The sequence below is a fragment of the Lutra lutra genome, chromosome 14 (assembly GCF_902655055.1).
Source record: "Lutra lutra chromosome 14, mLutLut1.2, whole genome shotgun sequence".
Classification (NCBI taxonomy): Eukaryota; Metazoa; Chordata; class Mammalia; order Carnivora; family Mustelidae; genus Lutra; species Lutra lutra.
Window position 1 is genome coordinate 77,623,387 of NC_062291.1, and position 21,658 is coordinate 77,645,044.

At 45.1% G+C, this 21,658-nt stretch overlaps 2 protein-coding genes across 4 annotated transcripts in view; one reads left to right on the forward strand and one right to left on the reverse strand.

Moving 5' to 3' along the window:
- INPP5F (inositol polyphosphate-5-phosphatase F) overlaps positions 1-9,902 on the forward strand; it is an 83,551-nt gene extending 73,649 nt beyond the window's left edge. The window contains exons 1-6 of one of the 2 annotated variants that reach the window (XM_047703561.1): positions 1,085-1,974; positions 3,178-3,249; positions 4,444-4,517; positions 4,952-5,080; positions 5,637-5,724; positions 7,631-9,902. In XM_047703561.1, coding sequence (XP_047559517.1) covers positions 1,919-1,974; positions 3,178-3,249; positions 4,444-4,517; positions 4,952-5,080; positions 5,637-5,724; positions 7,631-8,783 — 1,572 coding nt within the window. In that variant the 5' untranslated portion in view covers positions 1,085-1,918 and the 3' untranslated portion in view covers positions 8,784-9,902. Of the gene's footprint in view, positions 1-1,084; positions 1,975-3,177; positions 3,250-4,443; positions 4,518-4,951; positions 5,081-5,636; positions 5,725-7,630 lie in introns of those variants that run through there. The other variant, XM_047703560.1, reaches the window with a different exon arrangement.
- Positions 9,903-11,721: 1,819 nt separating this feature from the next.
- MCMBP (minichromosome maintenance complex binding protein) overlaps positions 11,722-21,658 on the reverse strand; it is a 48,599-nt gene continuing 38,662 nt past the window's right edge. For both annotated transcript variants that reach the window (XM_047703563.1, XM_047703562.1), the window contains exons 12-16: positions 18,492-18,657; positions 17,436-17,569; positions 16,333-16,497; positions 13,162-13,250; positions 11,722-12,819 (exon numbers count right to left, since the gene is read on the reverse strand). In XM_047703563.1, the coding sequence (XP_047559519.1) occupies positions 12,693-12,819; positions 13,162-13,250; positions 16,333-16,497; positions 17,436-17,569; positions 18,492-18,657 (681 nt within the window). In that variant the 3' untranslated portion in view covers positions 11,722-12,692. The remainder of the gene's footprint in view (positions 12,820-13,161; positions 13,251-16,332; positions 16,498-17,435; positions 17,570-18,491; positions 18,658-21,658) is intronic.

Genomic DNA, 21,658 nt, shown 5'->3' on the forward strand with positions numbered 1-21,658 from the left:
TTTCCCTACTGACAAAGGATGGGAAGGATTTTTTTCTTGTGTTTCTTGGCCATTTGTATATTTTCCTTAGAAAACTGTTGAAATCCTTTGCCCATTTTAAAAACTGGGGTCTGTGGGGTTTTTTTGTTGTCGAGTTGAGCTACGTGTTTTGGTAAATAAACTTTTACAGGGGCTAGGGCTAGGGTTTGCGTGAGCCAAGTGAGCAAGCTTGTACAGCCGCAGGGTCGCATCCTATCTTTATCTAAAACGCTGGTGTTTTGTTCGTCATATTTTGGAATTTTGATTTTTTTTTTTTTAAGTATTGCACTAACAATTATCTTGATGGCTGAGTGTTTTTGACGACCTCCGAAATTTTGCGCCAGAGACTTGCCGCACTGCAGTCGCAGCCGCTTAACTCTCTGGCAAAAAACCAGTTCCGGCCGCAGTTGGCAAACACACGCAGCCCTGCCGCAGCGGGACGGCCCGCTCCTGGCGCCTGCTCTCTCTGCCCTTCCCTCCCGGCGCGCCACCGCGCCGTCCCCACACTGCCCGCGGGCCTCCCCGGCTCCGCCGCCGCGGCCTGTTCTGTTGCAGCCCCGAGCTCAGTTAGGACCGCCCGTGGCCAGCCCCCGGCACGGAGGCCTGCGGGTCCCGCCGCTCCTTCCCCCAGCCCTGCGCCCCGTTGCCGCCAAAACACTGGGCCCTCGGTGACAGGTGCCTGGGGGCGCGCTCCGGGTCCCGAGAGGAGCCTGGAAAGTGGAAGGACGCCGGGCGTCCTGCCCAGCTGCCCATCGGGACCTGCACCGGCCCACTCCTTATTTTGCCCAGCTCTACCGGACCCGCTTTTCCACCCCGAGTAGATGACCACTTCCCCGCCCCCCCGCCCCCCGTTTCAGAGGAGCAGCCGCGCTGTCGGGCGTGTGAGTGCAGGAGAGGGTCGCTCGCAGTGCCGCGGCCACCCGCGTCTCTTGGGTGACGACCCCTCCCCGTGGTGTGGGCGCGGTCCGGTGAAGGTCCGGCGGGGGTCCCGGGCACTGCGGGCTCCTCGGCGCCCTGCCCCACCGCGGGCCGGGCGCTGTGCGGGGGCGGGCGCGCATGCGCACTGGGCGGGTGCCGCGGCAGCGGGGGCGGCCGGAAGCGAGTGGCGGCTCCTGGGCGGGGCTTGGCTCTGCAGTTGCCGCAGTTGCCGCAGTCTCCGCAGTCGCAGCAGGCGCGAGGTCGGGTGCAGGCGGCTCTGACTGAGCTTCGACTTCTCGACGGACGGACTGACTGACGGACGGACACCATGCCGCGCTCCCATAGGCCTCCGCCGACCGCCCAGCGGCCCGCCAACGCCACGGGCAATGCCACTGGCAACGCTGCCGAGCCCAAGCCCGAAGGCGGCAGCCTGGCCACGACTTTCAAGATTTTTCTCCTTTTTGCAGGACTGATGGTTAAAGTTCCTGTGGGCTTGTATTTTTCCTGCAAATTGCTCCTTTTCCAGAGTCTCCTGTTAATGTCTCCTGACGACAGTGGCTTTTACGCGACCATTGTGGCGGTGGTGGGGCTGCATGTGGTGCTGGCGGTGTTCGTGTTCATCGTGTGGAAGGAGGGCATGCCCGACTGGCAGGAGAACAAGGACGAGTAGAGCAGCCCGGGAGCTGCGACCGCGGGGGGCGGGGGGGGGGTCTTTCTTTTCTCATCCGTGTTGACAGTCGTGTCCGTTGTGCGCTTTGGGGGAGGGTGGGGGGAGGGACTCTTTACTGCGGCGGAGACTGCAGTAAAGCCGCGGGTGGGGGGGTGGGGGGCTATTTCCTGACCGCCTGTTCCGTGCCCAGTGCTTTGTGTTCAGACATAGTGTTTGTGACTGAGGATCCCGGAGGACTGGTGTAGATACGACCGCCGGGGCGGGGGCGGGGGGGCCGCGCTGACTTGGAGACGTAGACTTAGAGCCGTGAAAATGTGTGCTGACGTGACTGCGGAGGCTCGGCGGAGGCGCCCGCGGCCGGCGCGCGTGTAAGTACCGCGGCGGGCGCGGCGCGGGCGTGCGCGGGGTTCCGCACGCGGGAGCCTCGGGCTGTCGGGTCCTGGTGGCTCAGTCGTCGTATTTTTCGGTATTATTTTGGGTGAAAATTGAGGCGAATGTGTTACGTTAGCGTGAGACCGCCGGCGGTCGGCTGCGACGAGGTGCCGCTGATGTAAATTACTGCGGGTTCCAAGTTTGGTGCGTTTGTCCCCGCAGTACGCAGGAGACAGTGACCTCACTCTGACGCAGTTGAAGGATGTGACTTCCATCGACAAGTGATTTCCCCCCCCTACTGTTTTCCATAGCATTTTGGTAAATCTTGGCAAATAGGGATGAAATTCAAAGGGAGTATAGTGGAATTTTGAGACTAATTAGAACGTAGATTGATTTCCACCTTGTGATTAGAGGTTGTTGATATTACATGACTTAGAAGTTTTGAGTTCACATTTTGCCAGCTTTATCTTTTGGTTTTTTATAGATTTTATATGTCAACCATTTTTTTATTAGTAACCTTACAAAAATGTACATTTTGCTGTACGTTTAATGAATTCATCAGCACTCATCTAGTTTCTGACCCTTACTTTGATTTGTGAGTGGTGGGAAAATACAGCAAAACGGACTTAGAAAAAGGAAATGTTTACTCCTTCTTTAAAAGGCAAATAAATTGATAAATCTGGAGTAAGAAATATAGATTGGTTTGGGCTCAGTCCCAATTTTTGCATCTATGTATTTTTATCTATACATATCTATGTTAATTTTTTTTTTCCCCAAAAGATTCATCCTACATGTGTGTAAAAATATCCTTCCCGTGCAGTGTCCTTTTGATGGTTAGGTCTTGTGAGATAATCTAGACATTCTCTTCCTCTGAGCCTGAGGGTTTTCCTTTCTTCCCAATCCCCTCTCCCTGGAAATTATCTTATTTCCCTGAATCCTCCCACCTCCTTGACCACCACTCTCTGAGAAGGGACCTCTTCTCAGCTGCAGCCCTTTCCTGACAGCCCCCACCCCAAAACTCTGCCTGCCCCGGCCATGGATAGATTGTATGCATCTGACTTCAAAAGTAGGATTCACTGATTGATTTTCTACCTGCCCCCCCCCCCCCAACGATCTTAAGTGGTTCTGCTATGGGGTAATCTTGATGAAAATGCAGATGAAAATGAAAATATTTAATTCCCTATGTCATGTCTGTTTAGCCTCATTGATGCTACTCACAGAGATGTGGATGTGCTGTTACTGCTTTCTAACTCTGCCTACTACGTGGCCTAGTAAGTTGCTTGAGTTAAAGCTTTTAATGGTTCTTGTAATAGGAGTACATTTCCTTATTAGGATTCATGACATTAAGAATCTGGTTTTTCATGAGAGACTATGGACTCTGAAAAACGATCTGAGAATTTTGAAGGGGTGGGGGGTGGGAGGTTGGGGGCACCAGGTGGTGGGTATTGTAGAGGGCACGGATTGCATGGAGCACTGGGTGTGGTGCAAAAATAATGAATACTGTTATGCTGAAAAAAAATAAAAAAATTAAATGCAAAAAAAAAAGAATCTGGTTTTATACATTTTAAGGAATTTCATGGAACCCTACATAACTGTTCCATCACTGTTAATCTGAGAATGTGATTTTAGCACTTAGCTTATTTAATATTCTATTAGCACTTAGCTTATTTCCTATATATTTTTCATGTTTTGATGTACTCCATATACTTTAATAAGTATATTTTTATCACTATACAATACATATGTCTCCATTGTTTAGCACTGATACTTCCATTTTATTGCTATATTAGCAATGAAACAGTTGTCTTTGTGCAGATAATTGTGTTTGTACACACACACACACACACACACGCACACACCTGCCTCTTTGGTTACAAGAGTCTGATCAATTATACTTTTGTGGTTTACTGCCAGATCTCCAGAAACACTACTAATTAACAATGCCACCAGAAAAAAAAAAAAAAAAAAAGTACTTGCTTGTTTGCCTTACTAAAATCAATTTTTTTTCTCTAAGGAAATTCTTTCTTTCTGGCCTTTAACGAACAATTTTTTAAGTCATTGGCCCAGGTGCCCATTGGCATTGATTTATGGATTTTTTATTCTTGAGTTTGGACAGCAGGTTTATCTGCTGTGTTAATCACAAACACATCCTTTCAGTATATGTATGTGTTTGCCTTCCTTTTAGGTTTGTTGGTTTTGTTTTGTAGAAGTTTTTATAAAACAAATTATATTTTGTTAACTGATTTTAGTTTAAGATCCATAAGCTGATTCTCCTTTAGCTACTAAACTACATATATGTCAATCTCATTTCATCTAGTTTTTAAATGTTTAAACTCTTTACCCAAGAGTATATTGTGCCCTGGAAGATTTTAACTGCGTAGAAGTTGCTCCTATTCTGTCTCAGCTGACAAGCCAAATACGGTTTTGATTTTAATCCTATTTTTACTTCCTTTCCCTTTATCCAGTTATGATGATGAAGTTGATAAAGTAAACCAGTATCAACGACTAAGTCTAGAAGACCTGGAAAAAATAGAAATAGGTAAATTTTAACATGCTAACCAAGTCCTAGAAAGCAAATACTGTTCTTCCAAGAGGGGGCCACATTGTTTGAGCAAGCAGTACGACTTACTAGAATCAGAAAAGGATAGTGACATTGCAGCTGGTCTATTTCTTAGGACTCTCTTCTATTCTTTAGATTAGCAGTGAATGATATGGTCTAGTAATTATTTCTTTAATTGCTTACCTTATGAAGATTCATGCAAGGATCAAGGAAGTTTAAATACTTGAGACTGAAGAAGAGTCTTTATTTAGTTTCATCAAACCAAATCATCACAATAAGCTTATATTGTATACTCTTATTTAGAAGAAATAAGAAAAATGTGCTAAAACCTGATGAATAAGTGTTAGTATTTTGAAGATACAGAGAAATGAATTTTATGTGAAAGGTTTAACCATATTCATTTGGGTTTTTAGGTCCCGAACCCACTCTCTTTGGTAAGCCGAAGTTCTCCTGCATGCGACTGCACTACAGATACAAAGAAACAAGTGGCTATTTCCACACACTGAGAGCTGTAATGCGCAATCCAGAAGAGGATGGGAAAGGTAATGAAGAGATGACCGTATTTGGTGCTAACTTTTGATCTGCTCTTCAGATAACTTTGATCTGCTTCTAGAAGTGAGGACAGTCCATACCATTATAAATGGAACATAGCTTTATGACCATGAAGTAGCCACTCTGTCCCCCAGAAAGCAGGGAAATTATTTGAACTGATGTAGCTGGGGCAAGGAAATCTCAGTGTTTGGCCACGGGGTACCAGGGCTTCTTCCTATCACGTGTGCCTTTCACGGGCAGTAGTCAAGGGACATTTCTGTCTTGTTCACCGCTGTTGCCTTGGCATCTAACACGGGACAAATGAGAAGAAACTTTTAATTCCAATTGATTTGGTTCATTTGTCCTTTATTAACTCTTCTGTTAAAATACATTTTAGAACATTTTGAATTAGTGGGGAGAGTAGTAAACAAGCAATTTTCTGTAAATTTTAGCAAATAAACTTGGATTTAAATGTATGACCACAAATTTCATTTAGGGGTCTGAATTACAAGTGCTATTTTAGTATGTTTTTGGAGAAACTGGCAAGCAGTTGTGTTTGCGTTTCAGATACCCTGCAGTGCATTGCAGAGATGCTCCAGATGACCAAGCAAGCCATGGGATTAGATGTACCTATAATTGAGAAAAAACTTGAGCGGTAAGTATACTACTACAATTTTCTCAAGAGTAAAAAGATTATTATCCGAAGTCCCATTTCTTTAGAAGTATTTGCAAGATGGGGAGGAATCACATTATGGTCTAACACGTTGGTGTTTAGACTGAGACGTGTCACATTTCTGTGGATCAAAAAGTAATACTTTTAGAGTTTGCTCTTCTGAGAGTCTATCTAGAAATACATTACTTGTGGCCATAATTTAAACAACTTTAAAACATACTGGCTGTCACTTTCTCTATGAACGCCGGTGGTTAAGAATGCCTGTAGGCTATTTCACATCACAATTTGGATTTCCCGCCTGCTTATGTTTCATGGTCCACATTCGGCTAAAGAGCAATTTGCTCATCTAGAGAAAAACTGTTCAGTCTTGTGTTAGTAGAGAGAATTGTTTCCATAGCTCTTTAACATCCTAATTTTTATGAAATGCTCATGACCAGTAAGTCCATACTGAGGCATGTGGCAAATACCAGTCACTTTTGCTTGTATTTGTAGCTATCATGAGGGATGCCAAATAAGAAAACCCTGTGTTAGATATGCTGTATCTTTTAAAATAATTGTAGGTAATCTACAGGAAATATAAGGAAACAAAATCTCCCCCCTCCCACCTGAATCCAGCCAAGTTGGAATGGGTGCAGACAGCTTTAGTTAAATTGCTGTACATTCCCATTGATGGTCTGTGTTGGCTTGGCTGGTTGTTTAGGTTGTCAGTGTGGTAGACCTGCCCCAAATGGTAGCCCCTTGCCACGAAAGTGACCATAGTAGTTCCCCTCCTCCCCCATCCATGTTCCTGTTAACCTGTGGTCAGCCCTGGTCTGGGAGCTCTTGATGCACTGTCCCAGGGTCTGTGTCATATACTTCTTCTCACCGTGTAGACATTTATCATCTCACATCCTCACCAGAAGGGTGAGTAGAATACAATAAGATATTTAGAGAGATTAACTTTTATTTATAGTCTTATAAATTATTCCTGTTAATCTCTCACTCTGCCTAGTTATAAACTAAACTTTATCACAGGTTATATATGTATAGGGAGAAACATAGTCTATATAGGGCTTGATCCTATCCGTGGCTTCAGATCTTGGGGATCTTGGAATATATTCCCTGGTAAGGCAGGTGTTGTCTGAATTTTGGATTGGGTTTTTTGGTTTTTATTCTCAGAATATACAAAAATGCAGGTTGAGGCAGCCATCGAGAGGCCTCTTCCCCATCCCTTCCTCTACTGCTTCCTCCTCCTCTGAATGCCAAAGAGAGCCCAGTTGAAGGAAACATGCAGTAATAATGATCAAATCTAAAGACAAAGTTTTGATCCAGAAGAACTCAACATGATTAACCCAGCTACTGCAAGGAGCTTCCGAGTAGGATTAAGATATTACAGATGGAGTGTTTCCACAGGCTGGCTCTTCACTGCATGGGCTGCTTGAGGGCAGGACATGCAGGAAACTGCTTGCTGGACTTAAAGTCACCCAGCCAGGGCACTGTTCCCATTCAGTGCCCGGGGACAACTTGTCGATGTCATTTATAAAGGCTTCTGATGCCTAGCTGTAAACTACTAACACAGTGGTTGCTTCAAAGACTTAGTACCAAAAAGAATAAGATCTCTCATTAATCATCTTCTAATAGGGATTATATGTTGAAATATTTTGTATATATTGGATCATCAAAATTTCATGTTTTTAATATGGCTAGAAAAATGCAGAACTACATCTAGCTTACATTTCTTTTGACAGTGCTGTCCTAGCATCAACTCCAAGGGATTAGCTGCATTTATTAGCAGTGCGTGGTTTCAGAAATTGGGCCCAATCAAAGTTTAACAGCTTCCTCTTACAGTAATTAGAACTGGTGTATTGGATTTCAGAGGGAGTGAACTTTTTTCTCTTCTAATTTGTAGGAAGAGCAGTAAACCTCATGAAGACATCATTGGCATCAGATCTCAAAACCAAGGCTCTTTGGCACAGGGAAAGAATTTTTTAATGAGCAAATTTTCATCTCTAAATCAAAAAGTGAAGCAGACCAAATCTAATGTAAATATTGGCAATCTACGAAAGCTAGGAAACTTTGCCAAACCTGAAATGAAAGTTAACTTTCTAAAACCCAACTTAAAAGTGAATCTTTGGAAGTCAGATAGTAGTCTTGAAACCATGGAAACCACAGGTGTGAGGGATAACAAAGTCCAGGCAGAGTCGGATGGGGAAATGTCTTCGGAGAATGACTCCTACCACTCTGATGAATTCCTTACAAATTCCAAATCTGATGAAGACAAACAGCTAGCTAATTCTTTAGAGAACGTAGGGCCAAGAGACTATGTTCTTCCTAGTTGTGGTATTATTGCTTCCGCGCCTCGGTTAGGCAGCCGGTCCCAGTCCATCAGCAGCACTGATCTTAGCATTCACGTTCCTTCAGAGACTGTTGCCCCTGCAAGTGGGTCTGGAAAAGGCCACGAGTCTCCTTTGAAGAAAAGTCCTTCTGCTGACAACATATACGTATTGACTAGCTTTGCCAAGCCTGTGGACGTTTACTGCCATAGATTTGTACAAGACGCACAAAACAAGATGACCCAGCTGTCAGAACCAGGGTCCGTTTCTCAGCAGGTTAGTGAGGAAGGAAATCAAATGACCAATCAAATTTCTAAAGAAGAAACACAATCTGAATCAGCAGCACAGATACCTTCTCGGCCGTCTCAGTTAGATGTGTCTTTTCCTGCAGCAGGTCCCCAGTACTTGTCCGTCGAACCAGTGCATCCAGCTGTATCTCAAAAGACCCCTGTTTCTGGCTCCAGCATGGCTGAATTTGAGACAGGCCTTCACGTAACTCCTTCTCCTTCAGAGGGCAGTAGCAGCAGAGCAGTCTCTCCCTTTGCAAAGATTCGAAGTTCCATGGTCCAAGTTGCTAGTATCACCCAAGCTGGCTTCACCCAGGGGATCCACTTCGCAGTGGCAAAGGTTCAGAAGAGCCCTGCAGAACCTGAAGGGGTTAATGAAGTCCAGCAAAATGAACTTAAAAATATGTTTACACAATGCCAGACACGAATAATTCAGATTTAATTTTTAGCCACAAAGAATCCTATGGCTTTTATTTAATCCAAAAAGGGGTTTCACATATTAGGCTATTTTAACCTATTGTTTTTGAAGCTAGGGATCACAAATTCTAATTATGTTTATCGGGAAAGTTTTTAAAAGGAGCTGAACTTGGGCAGATTTCCAGATTTGAGAGCCAGGACGAAAGAAGTGTGTCATCCTAGAACGTGTAAACGTAAGTAGCTCATACACTACAGAGCAGTTGGTGTCTGAAAGTAATTTGGGGATAATTACTTAGAGACCTAATAACCTGAACCTTTTGTGCAGTGGGTGGATAAGTGAAGCATAGGAAGTAAACACGAAGGATGAACATGGACACATTTAGGGGAATAGCTTTTTCATAATTTGTCTTCTGTTTGTCCATTCATTTCTGTGTTAAATATTTAGTTTTTAGTGACTTTTGAGTGTTACTAGTACGAAGAAGCATTTGAATATTAAAAAACTCTAGTTTTGATGGCTTAACCATTCCCTATTAAGAGTAAATTGAGGGTTACTGGCACTGCAGTCAAGAAAGGTATATGCCCATTTGATCCTGATTTTCCCCACAGTCTACTTAAATTGAAAATACTCTGCCCCTTGTATACCCCAAAGTCTAGAATTAAAGACCTGTCAGTCATAAAACCTGAGACACCAGATGTAACTACCAGCACCTATTAAATTATTCTGCTGTTTTTAGGAATGGAAGACTACCTTTATCAGATGCTGGTAATTCTTGAAATGAATGTTCAGGTTGTAAGTTTTTGCAGGGGAACATTCCTTAACCTCTTGTCTAGACTATAAACTGCAGAAAATTTAGTCTGATGCACAGCTGTACTAGAACTGATTCATGACTATGATCCTGACCCCATGGAACCGTGGCCTCAGAAAAGCCCATACAAGAACGTTGCACACCTTATTCCAAACAAGTATTGGTTTGTCTGGTATCTTTAGAGCCTTACCCTGTTGAAGTGATTCTCAGCTAAACATTATGTCTGTTGTAACTTTGATAAGTATTTCAACATTTGTTATTTATTAGTGGTATCTTTTTTTGGGAAGTGTCAAATCTTGTGACTATTTAAAATAAAACATCATTGTAATTTAAAGTGACAATGTGTATGAGAATTCCTTAAATAAAGATAATGTTGATCTCTAAATCAGGTTAAAAAATTCATAAGGTAAATTTGCTATAACTGATCACTTGGGTCTCAGCCTTTCCAGTATTTTCCTCTCTTAAGTGTTTATATGTAGACCTTAAAAATGAAATGCATCACAAACCATCAAATTTTAAACATCCAAACACTGAAACTGAACGCTTTATTCTGTTCTTTTCTTCTGGTCTTGAAAGTGTTAAAGTGTGGCACAATGGGAGAGAAAATAAAAGCAAAGGTCAAGTGATAAATGTATCTTTTAAACTCCACGAAATGTGTCCCAAAGAGATTTGTGGAAACTAAAAAGAAGGCAATGTTTAATTCCAGGCAGGGTGTTATGTTCAGTTTCCCACTGACTCAAATAGGAATAGCAAACGTTCCTGTCCAGTGTGTGGGCAAACCAGGAAAGAAAGGTGGTTCTGAAGCCCAGGTTCCAGGCTCTTTCCCCAGTGGGAACCCAACAGGAGACTGCACGACCTCCCACGGTAAGCTTTTAGTAAAGGTTTCCCATAAGGAGGGCGTTGGACCTTTTCTCACGCATCATGGGGTAAGTCTTACAATAATGAACAATAACCCAAAGTACTAATAATTGGGGAAGTTTTGTTTATTTGAAAGGGCATTTTCCTTTCAAGGGAACTTTTCTGCAAGATCAAGCAAATTATGTACTTCCCTTTGGTAAATTATAATTCACGTTTGCACAATAACCACAGTAACTAATCTACTCTCTGGAATTTTGTCCCCACAAATCCAGTTGAGTCTTCATTTTGTTTCTAAAAGATTAAGGAAGTTTACTCTACCAGTTATAAAAATGAAAACCAGTTAGAATTCTAAATATAAACATTATTTACATTAGTTTGTAAAAATAGATTGGAGTTTAGGAAAAGTTAAACAGCTAGTCGTTTCTACTTCAGTTCATTAGGCATAATGAATTCCTTGCTTTTCAAGGCTGACCCTGTTTCCTTGTTTAGCAATATTAATTTGGAGGGGGAGAGGGAAAGATGCCAAAACAATACTTACAGGATCATTTAGCTGATCTGTGTCCCACTAGGTAAGTTACTGGCTTTAAAAAAAAAAAAACAAAACCAAAAAACATTAATCTTCATACATAACCACTGTTAACTTAAAAAAACGGTCTAAACTTTCCAAACATTCTTGATACCACAATTACTCTACTATACTGTATTAAATTGCTTTCTAAGTATGAGTAATGATATTTTTGTTACTTTAAAAACTTTTAGGGCACCTGCCTGGGTGGCTCAGTGGGTTAAAGCCTCTGCATTCGGCTCGGGTCATGATGCCAGTTTCCTGGGATCGAGCCCCACGTTGGGCTCTCTGCTCGGCAGGGAGCCTGCTTCCCTTCCTCTGCCTGCCTCTCTGCCTACTTGTGGTCTCTGTTTGTCAAATAAATAAATAAAACCTTTAAAAAAAAAAAAAACTTTTACGTTAGGGGCACCTGGGTGACTCAGTCACAGTTAAGCTTCTGCCTTTGGCTCAGGTCATGATCCTGGTGTCTTGGGATAGAGCCCCACATCAGGCTCTCTGCTCAGCAGGAAACCTGCTTCCCCCTCTCCCTCTGTTTCTGTCAAATAAATACAATCTTTAAAAAAAAAAAAAAAAGTTAAATCTGTAACTGGTCTGGGAAAAACTTACCTATGGCTTTCTTGGGTATTCCTGGATTAGCAGATATGTTCGTTGACTAACACATCTGGAACTAATGGAAAAACTTACACAAAAGTTTAAAATCCAACACCATCATCAAAGCAACTAAATGACAATTATTAGGAAAACAATTTAAAACTTTATTTTCTACAGAAGGCATATTTTAAAAAGTTAACTTTGCTTTCTTCCTATTTGGGCAAAACAAGCTATCCTAGGGCAGCATTCCTTTAAGTTCCGTAAAACAGTGGTTCCCAAATGCACGGGGGTGAAATGAGAAAAATAAGGACAATGTAGTGTTTTTTTTTCCAAAAAAGTTATATTTATTCCATTTAAAGGACTCTCATTCTGAGACTGTCCTTTCATTAAAAAAAAAAAAAAAAGTGATATAATACAGTGGTTTCTTTCAGATTACTTGGCAAAATACATTGGCAACCCTGTCCCCCAAATTTTTGGAAATGTTACTGGTCCATGGAATCCAAAAGTCTGGGAACCACTGCCATGTAAAAAAGACTAATTCTGTAGGTTATTAACAACTGTTAAGTGGAAAAAAAAACTTGTGTGGTCAAATGTTTGGGAAATGATACTACAGAATTTCACACAGTCATGTGAATTAATGGCAGGTACACCCCATTCCCCAAACTTCGACCACTAAACACATTCAGGCCCACCGTTAATTGGAAAGACATTGTAAAAATCTCAAGTGAACAACTCCTCTGACTTTGGAATTCCAACAATTTTCAAGTGAAGCTGACATTAGCATCAACAGAATCTGACTGACCTATGACTTAGCTGAAACTAAGGAAATGGTATCAGCAACATTATCGTCAATATTAAACTTTTAATATCAAATACATTTTTGTACATTGTTACTAATTTATATAATTATAAAACAATCAAAAGCTCCATAAAATCAGTAAGGTAAAAGCCCTTACTGAATATTATATAAACTTCAGATGTTACCAGGCTGATTTCAGGAAAAGTCAGTGGTTTTTGATACAAATTATCTACAAAACAATGTGGTATAAATGGTATTTGAATTTTACAATAATGTGGCCACAATCTGCCCACCACTCTCCTAGGCGTCAGATCTTTAAAGTTCATTTCCATTCACACATTTCTGCTGCTGAAGCCTGGTTCTTCTTAAAGACTCCAGCTGCTTTGCTCTGAGCCATCGCTCTCTTGACAGTGTTGTCTGACCGGCACTGAGAGACAGAAACCTGGCGTGAATCACAGAAACAGATTTAAGTCTAGACCTAGGACAGGATCTAGTTCTCCCCCCCACCTTTTTTTTTTTAAAAGAACCTCAGAATATGCTGGGTTAGGGGTCAAGACCATCTGGCAGCTACAGACAAGTCAAGAGCCAAGTCAGACTTCCACGAAGGGATCTTTGAAGGTTAGAGACAAAACAAGCCTGTTCCACTGGTCACTGGCCGAACAACCCCCTTCACTAAACCCTTAAAGGAAAAACCTTCCCACGGTACCAATCCCAGTTACTTCTAAAAATCGGAAGGTTCGCACAGAGCTTACTAAAACAGCAGTTACGGACACGGACTACTCACCGAGCCACGATGAGCAGCTGGTGGAGGTCATCTGCAGTGATGCTCTGAGGATCGTTCTTGCGCATTTCCACAAAGTCATCTTCAACCGCCTGTACCGAGAGAGTAAGTGGACTTGAACTCTGCTGCTTATGAACAAACACTGTGTATTACGCAGGGAAAAAGTAACACGGTCCACTGGCCGATGTGCAAACGAGGTATCAGCCCTTCTGCGGAGGCTTCCTCGGAGAAAGGAGGGTGAAAGTCCCGCCCCCCGCAGGCCAGTGCTGCCGACAGAGCCGGGGGCGGCCAGGCAAACATCTGGGTCAGCAATGTGCGAGGCCAACAGGGCAGGGTGACGTCAGCAAAAGTGGCAGAGTGACGGAGGGCCTCAGAAAATTCTTTCCACCACTGAAGGGTACAAGAACACTAGCAAAAACTATCAAAATCTGCTTCTTCTAGAATCTGAAAACCAGAACACAGGGAGCATTCGGTCAAGTACGAACGCTGGGCTCTAAGGCATTTTCATTTCCCCACCCACCCAGCCCACGCCCTGAAAAGGGACAGCCCAGAGGCCGCAGGAGAGGGTTCCTTCAAAGCACCATTCCTGAGATCTGTCACACTCTGCCCACGGCTCCCGGCTCCCGGCGAGAATCCACGGGCAAGGCTGTCTTCATTCAGCCAGACTCCACTTACCCAATGTGAACAGCCTCTTCTCCCAGGGAATTTATCAAAATCAGAAGCAATTACTAATCAACCCGGCTGCTTCACGCACTGGATAGTAGTTGGGACAAACAGACAACCCACCAAAATCCTTAAAAGAAAAAACTAGGAAATGAAACATTTTCCCCCAAAAGCCTCCAAAGGACGATCTCTATCTCCCCAGGAGTGCAGGTCACCCACGTGCAAAAGGCCGCGCGCACACTCAGATCGGAAGAGGCCCTGAGCTAACCTGAGTGCTCTGTGCAGGCAGAAAGAGAAGAGCGGGTCACAGCTGTACGCTGTGTGCCAGAGTGTTGGAGGCCTGCCCCCGTGTGCACACAGGGCCCTTGGCTTTGACTGGGAGACCTGTTCCCAGGCATCTAAGGAAATTAAATCTCTATCTGATCACTGACTGACCGCTGAGCTCGCAGACACTCCAGGAGCCGCATACAAAGAATGCGCGTATGCGCGTCACAGAGTTCATTGGAAGAGTCACTAAGCAACAACAAACCCTAGGGGGGAGGATCCGCTGCAGCAGAGCAGAGCTATCCTGGCTTCCACATAGCTGGTTTTCAAAACAAAAATGAGACACAGAAACAAGAGTATCTGGACCCCTTCACTGGAAACAAAGAAGTCAACAGAAAAGGTCCTCGAGGAAGCCCAAATATTGGACTTGCTAGACAAAGACCTTTTTTTTTTCGACAGACAGAGATCACAAGCAGGCAGAGAGGCAGGCAGAGAGAGAGGGGGAAGCAGGTTCCCCGCTGAGCAGAGAGCCTGATGCGGGGCTTAATCCCAGGACCCTGAGATCATGACCTGAGCCTAAGGCAGAGGCTTTAATCCACTGAGCCGCCCAGGCGCCCCGACTTTTTTTTTTTTTTTTTTAATTTTATCTACTTATTTGAAAGGGAGAGAGACTGCGCACAAGCACACACACGAGAGAGCACAAGCGGTGGAGAGGGAGAAGGTGAGTAGGGACCCTGGTGTGGGGCTCGATCCCAGGACCCTGGGATCATGACCTGAGCCAAAGGCAGATGCTGAACCCACTTAGCCAGCCAGTGCCCCTAGAGAAAGAGTTTAAATCAGCTCTTTAAATATATTCAAAGAATTAGAAAAAAACACATATAAAGAACTAAAAGCATGAGAATGATGTCACCACGAATAAAAAAGTATCGAGAGAGAGAGATTATTTTAAAAGCAAGCAAGAGGGGCGCCTGGGTGGCTCAGTGGGTTAAGCCTCTGCCTTCGGCTCAGGTCATGATCTCAGGGTCCTGGGATCGAGCCCCGAATCAGGCTCTCTGCTCAGCGGGGAGCCTGCTTCCTTTCCTCTCTCTCTGCCTGCCTCTCTGCCTACTTGTGATCTCTGTCGAATAAATAAATAAAATCTTTGGGGGGAAAAAAGGCAAGTAGGGGGTGGCTGGCTCAGGCAGTCAAGTGTCTGACTCTTGGTCTCAGCTCAGGTCATGACCTTGGGTTGTGGGACGGGGCACAGCATGGGGCTCCACGCTCAGTGCGGAGTCTGCTTGGGATTGTTCTTTCTCCTCCACTCACTCACTTGCTCTCTCTGAATAAAGCCTTAAAAAAAAAAAATAAAAAGCAAACAAATTCTGAAGTTGAACAAGGTGACTGAGACTTAAAATTCACTGGGAACGAGGCTGAGCTTTGTGCGGCAGGCGGAGAAAGTCTGCAAAAGTGCAGAAAGGTCAGCCGCACGGCCGGTCTGCGCAGGAGAAAGCGAAGGGAGGAAGGAAAGTGCACGGAGCCTCCGCGACTTGTGAGCCACCGTCCAGCGCGCCCACTCACAGCAGTGCTGGAAGGAGGAAGGAGAAAGAGGCAGAAAGGAATTTCAAGAAGTAACGGTCAGAGCCTCCCCAAACTCCTCGCGCACCCCTGTGCGCGCGAGCCGCCGGCCCGGCCCCGGGGGCGGGGGCGGGCGCTGCAGCCCCACAGACGCCAGGGAGAGTGTGGACGGCACCCCCGCGGGGGAGCCCCTGAGCCCGAAGCACGGCTCCTCGGAACCGTCGGGGCCAGCGGGCGACAGGAGGACGCACGGACAAGGCGCTGAAGGAACACGTTACACCGAGAACTCTACGTCCCGGAGAACCGGTCCTCAAACACGGAGAAACCCGGACCGCCCCAGACAAGCAACACCTGGACGGAACCGGGGGTGACGGAACCGGGGGCGGCGGACCCGGCCTGCGGGAACCACGCGGCTCCTCCGGGCCGGAACGAGGGGACGCGGCGCGGCGCCGCGAGTCCACGCAGGTGACCGTCGGGAATGACACGGCAAAGGTACAAAGCAGTACCGGGTCTTTCCGCGCCGCCTGAGGGCCAACGGCAGCCAACGAGGCCTCCGGACGCGGTGACGGAGCCGGACAGACGGACGACGCGCAGAGACCACACCGCCAGTCGGCTGGCCGGGGGCCGCGCGAGCCCGAGCGGACCGAACCGTCTAGGGCGGCGCGGGCCGCGGTTCCTTCAGCGCACACGCACCTTGGTTATCTCATCGGAGATGCTGTAGTCCAGGAACCTCAGCAGCGTCAGGTAGATGCGGAACTTGTTGAGCAGGGAGGGCAGCACGGCCGACAGGAGGCTGTCCGTGTACTCCTCCATGTTGGGCGGGACGAGCTGCGGCTGCAGGTGGATCTGGCAGTCCGCCTGGGGAGACAAGCGCCGCACCGGCTCGCCAGGACGCGGCTCTGTCCGCATCAGCCCGCGAAGGGATCGGGCACGACTGTCCCCCACGGCGGGGGGGGGGGGGGCACTTTTTAACACGAACCCACAAGCGCCGGGACGCCCTCCGCGCTCACGGCGAGAGTGAGCCCTTCTTTGGTTACTGACCCTCCTCGACAGGCCGGGCGGACACAGAAGGGCAGCCAGCCTCTGAAAAGCAGCTCCTGAAAATTCTTCCAAGGTTTCCTTAATCTTGGAATCTGTACTCTGTGTCCTACTGGACCTGCCTTTCTAGAAACCACATAAAGCAAACCACACTTTCCCACAGAAAACTTACACACGGGCCACTTCATTCTCGTTCACAAGCAATTTCTCATAAATCACAGTGACCACGAGTTCACAGAGACTGTACACCTTTGGAAACAACTGGGCGCACTTCTCAACATGAAAAAACTCAATTAAAAGCTCTCTTCATCAGTCACTCTGATGATTTACCAGAGCATTTCACCATAAAGCACAAAAATAATTACCGTGTCATCGGGAACATTTTAAAAGGAACTCTAAAGTATTTCTCACATTAGATTGACAGAAAACAATGGGACCGAGACAGTAAGAACAAAGGTCTAGATGTGAATCAGGCAATTTATAGACAGCTTCTACTTTCTATGCCTGGATGTGGGAGTTGCTGCGCCCAACAGCCTTCCTCTGCTTGTCTTGTGATTTGCCATATCTGGTTCCTCACAGATGGGTTTCCATCCTCCCTCCAGGCAGGAACAAAATAATCAATTCTCTTACTAACAATCAGCAGCCCCGATTCTGAAACAAGTTTAACCTCTCAATAACAAGTCGTGCCAAGAAACAAAACAAAAATACAGATATCCTTCCAAGGTAACCTCCCTCCATCTTACAATACCCCACCGTACCGGAAGGAGTGACCGCCCCTCCGAAGTAATAAACACATTAATATTGCAGGGGAATTCCATCTGGTGGTAACTGAAGTCATAATCCACCTTTTGCCACGTTATTAGGTTGCTCAGGGCAGTCACATTATGAACACCTAGGGAAAAAAAATTTTTTTTTGCTTACTTGATTTTAATCACCTAAACAAGTGCTGTAAGACATAACATTTCTACTGCTTTAAAAAAAAAAAAAGAAAGAAACAAAAGTATCTCACGCACTGTTCAACTTCCTAAGCTAAATGTTCACTAAGTAATAGGCTTCACAGACAATACTGGTCACCCCACATAAATGTATTTTGGGGCCAAGACCCCCCAAATCTAATCTAGCATCTTGTATGCAACTGGGCATAAGACAGGTTCCCAGTAAGCACAATCACTTTCTGTATGGTGTGTTCACCGGTCTAGAACAATATGGTAGAACTAAAATGACTTTTATGCAAAGAAGTAAGGTTACTGAATTTTACTGATTTTTTATACTCATCTGTGTCTTAAGGATACCCGTCCACGCTTTTTCTTCTACCTCTCCCTTTTGAACTTACCGCCAGCAAAGTGTCTTCTCAAACATCATTTGAGGACAAATAAAGCAACCAGTTTCCTTGCCAATTTATAACAAGTTCCATAACTGAGGTTAGTTCAACCCTTCCAACCTTTTTCCAGAGTCTTTGATAAAAAAAATTTTAAACTTCACACTCACAGTAAAAAATGTTTTATTAGATCTTCTCTACACTTTTCTTTTAAGCTAACATATGACTGAAGGCAAGATCTCCTTCTCAGCCTTTCAAGAGCAACTTGCAACGTCCTTGCCCCGTCACTGTACCATGTTGATAGCAGGACAAAACACAGCTGATGGACACAGTCTGTGAGCGGACAGTTCCCCCATTAGACAAATTCACATGGCAAGCCTTGATCTTAAGTACTGTGAAATGTGAGTGTCTCTCGATCAGTGATTCTTCTACAAGTCATCACCAGATCTGGCTTTCATGGGAGGTTAGACATGAAGGGAGACACCCGTGTCTGTACCTGGCGTATCCAGCTGCCCTTGCTCGAGGAGAGTTTCGTCGATCACGAGGGAAGTGTTGCTCGGGAGCTGCAGGAGCCCGCTGACCAGGCGGTTGGCTGTATAGTCTTTGTGGGGGATGAATTTCAAATGGTTCATGTTCTCTATAGTCATTTGCAGACGAAAAGACTGCAAAGAGAAATTTTTTAATGAGCGAGGAATAAAATTTCCCTGTTTTAAGAAAATACATATTTGGGGTTAAATACTTTCCATTTGTATATAAGGAAAAATCTTAATTTCTAAGGATGTAGTTTCGTAGCTTCTTGAGCTCTTAAAGCAAAAATCTTACATATACACCTTAAATAATAAATCTACACCTTAAATAAGAATTTCACTATTCTATGTGCTGTTTTATTCTCCACTGTTTTGTGCAGTATTCTTAATTTCTAATTTACCAGCAAACCAGAAACAAACAATAGATAATTCAGATGCATCTGCCAAATATTCAGAAGCTTGAATTCTTTTATCTACCACAACCCCAGGCTAGCAAAACAGAAAATATTTATTGAAGATGGGGAGAGAAAAGCTTAATTTTCTTCAGTGCTCCTGGAGTTAAAAATCATTAAAATCACAGTCATTCCTCAGACTCCCGCTGTCGCAAGGAGAGCTGAGGAGCAGAGCGCGCTGCGCGGGGCCCGGGCGCTGCGGGTCCTAGAACGCACTGTAGGCCGCCTCCTCATCCGACCCCAGCCCAGGATCTGTCAGACACCCCTGCACCCCCTCCGGCTCTCCGAGCCCACCACCCAAGGCCCTCTGCACCCTGCTTCACACTCCACTCTCCCCCCATCCCTCCAGCCTAAATAGAAGTTTGTGTGGTAAGGGTGGGGACTGGAATTGGGGAGAAGAAGGGTGCCGAGGAAGAGAGAAACTTTCAGAATTTACGGGATTACTGTACTATGGCTCGGTGATGCAAAGAAAATGGGGCAGAGGGCTGGGACCATTTTATAGATAGAAGCCAACAAGCCCTAAAGAAGCCCAGTCTGTCAAAACACAAGGGGCACACGGCAGGGTCTAGCTCCACGTCAGCAGAAGCAGGTCGCGCATACGGAACCCACCGTGAAAACGAAACGAGATATGAGCGAGCCAAGTGTTCAGAAAGAGTTCGGCACCAGACAAACACACAAGAGGAATGGAAGGGAGTGGGATATGGTAACAATGAAAGAGTGAAACCCACAAACCCACTACGAAGCGATGCAAAATGAAAAGATCAAAAAGGAAATAACTCTTATATTTAGAAACGTAACTCGTGCCCGGCTGTGCGCTAGGCTGCTGCTCGGACTTTACTTCCTTCCCTTCTCCCCAGAACTCACTCCACACCAGCCGCACCGGCCTGTCTGCGCGCCTCCACGCGGCAGAGCGCACAGCAGCCTCAGAGCCTCCGGGCCTGTCCTCTCCTCTCCCCAGCACGGACATTCCCCGCAATAGAGCCATGCGGCTTTGCTCCCACACCGCATCAAGTCTCTCCCCGAATTCCTTCCCCGACCACACTGCACACGTGAGCGACTCTCCCCCAGCCCCGTGCTCCCCAGTCCTCTTCTCCTGGGCCTTTATTCTTCCTGTGGCACTTCAATGACAGATTCTGTATTTACTTATTATCTGTTGGTCTTCTACCACGATAATCTAAAATCTATTTCAGCAATTCCCAAAATGTGGTCCAGGGAACTCCCAAGGAGTTGCTGACACAATTTTTATAGAGTCCCATGAGGTCAAAATCATGCATGGATAAAAGACCCATTCGAGGGGCGCCTGGGTGGCTCAGTGGGTTAAGCCACTGCCTTCGCTCAGGTCATGATCTCAGAGTCCTGGGATCGAGCCCCGCATCGGGCTCTCTGCTCAGCAGGGATCCTGCTTCCTCCTCTCTCTCTGCCTGCCTCTGCCTGCTTGTGATCTCTGTCTGTCAAATAAATAAATAAAATCTTTAAAAAAAAAAAAAAAAAAGACCCATTCGATATGCAAGACAGACCAATGAATTTACTACAACAGAGTATAAAAAATTCATTGAGGACATTACATATTTCACACTTGCAACTATCCTTCAAGAAAACGTTATGTAGGGGGACGTCTGGGTGGCTAGGTTGGTTACGTGTCTGGCTTCGGCTCGGGTCATGATCCCAGTGTTCTGGGATTGAGTCCCGCATCGGGCTCCCTCAGCAAAGCGCCTGCTTCTCCTTCTCCCTTTGTACCCCCTGTGCTTGTACGCTCTCTCTCTGACAAATAAATAAAAATCTTTCAATTAAAAAAAAAAGAAAAATGTCGTGTGGGCAGTTTTAGTCTAGTATCCAAGAAATCCACAGCTATCCAAAAAGGCCAGCTTTCCGTCATATACTTTAATCAAAACATCCTATTATAAGAGACTGAATGCAGAAAGGGTTCTTCAATTCAGCAGTCTTCTATTAATCCAGATATTAAAGAGATTGGTAAAAATTTTAAACCATGTCACTTTTATCACTAATGTTTTTTGAATTGGGAAAACACTATTGTTACAAAAATATTTTATGTTCAGGGGCGCCTGGGTGGCTCAGTGGGTTAAGCCGCTGCCTTCGGCTCAGGTCATGATCTCAGAGTCCTGGGATGGAGCCCCGCATCGGGCTCTCTGCTCAGCGGGGAGCCTGCTTCCTCCTCTTTCTCTGCCTGCCTCTCTGCCTGCTTGTGATCTCTCTGTCAAATAAATAAAAATAAAATCTTAAAAAAAAAAAATTTTATGTTCATACGTAATTGATATATTGATATATTTTCATGAATATTTTAGTCTATTTTTAGTTTTAATTTCTACTATGGCAAACTGGTAATAAAAACAACCCAGATAAACTACACCTCTTTGAGCCCTCCATAATTTTTTCAGAGTGTCAAGTGAGGCAAGGAGTGTGAGAAATGCTAGTCTGTTTGGTCCACTGCTGTTTACAGGCCTGGAAGAGTGCTAGCACTTACCCTCCAACGGCACGGTCACATGAATGATCTATTTTAACCTCTTAAATCTCCAAAATAAGAAGTGATCAGCATTGTCAGTCCATGACGAGTCAAAAGCAACTTCTTCATTCCCAGTGTCTCACCACCACACAAACCCTGCACTCCACACACCCTGGCAAACAAAGGCAGCTCGACTTTCTAAACAGGAATTAAAACTGGGGCC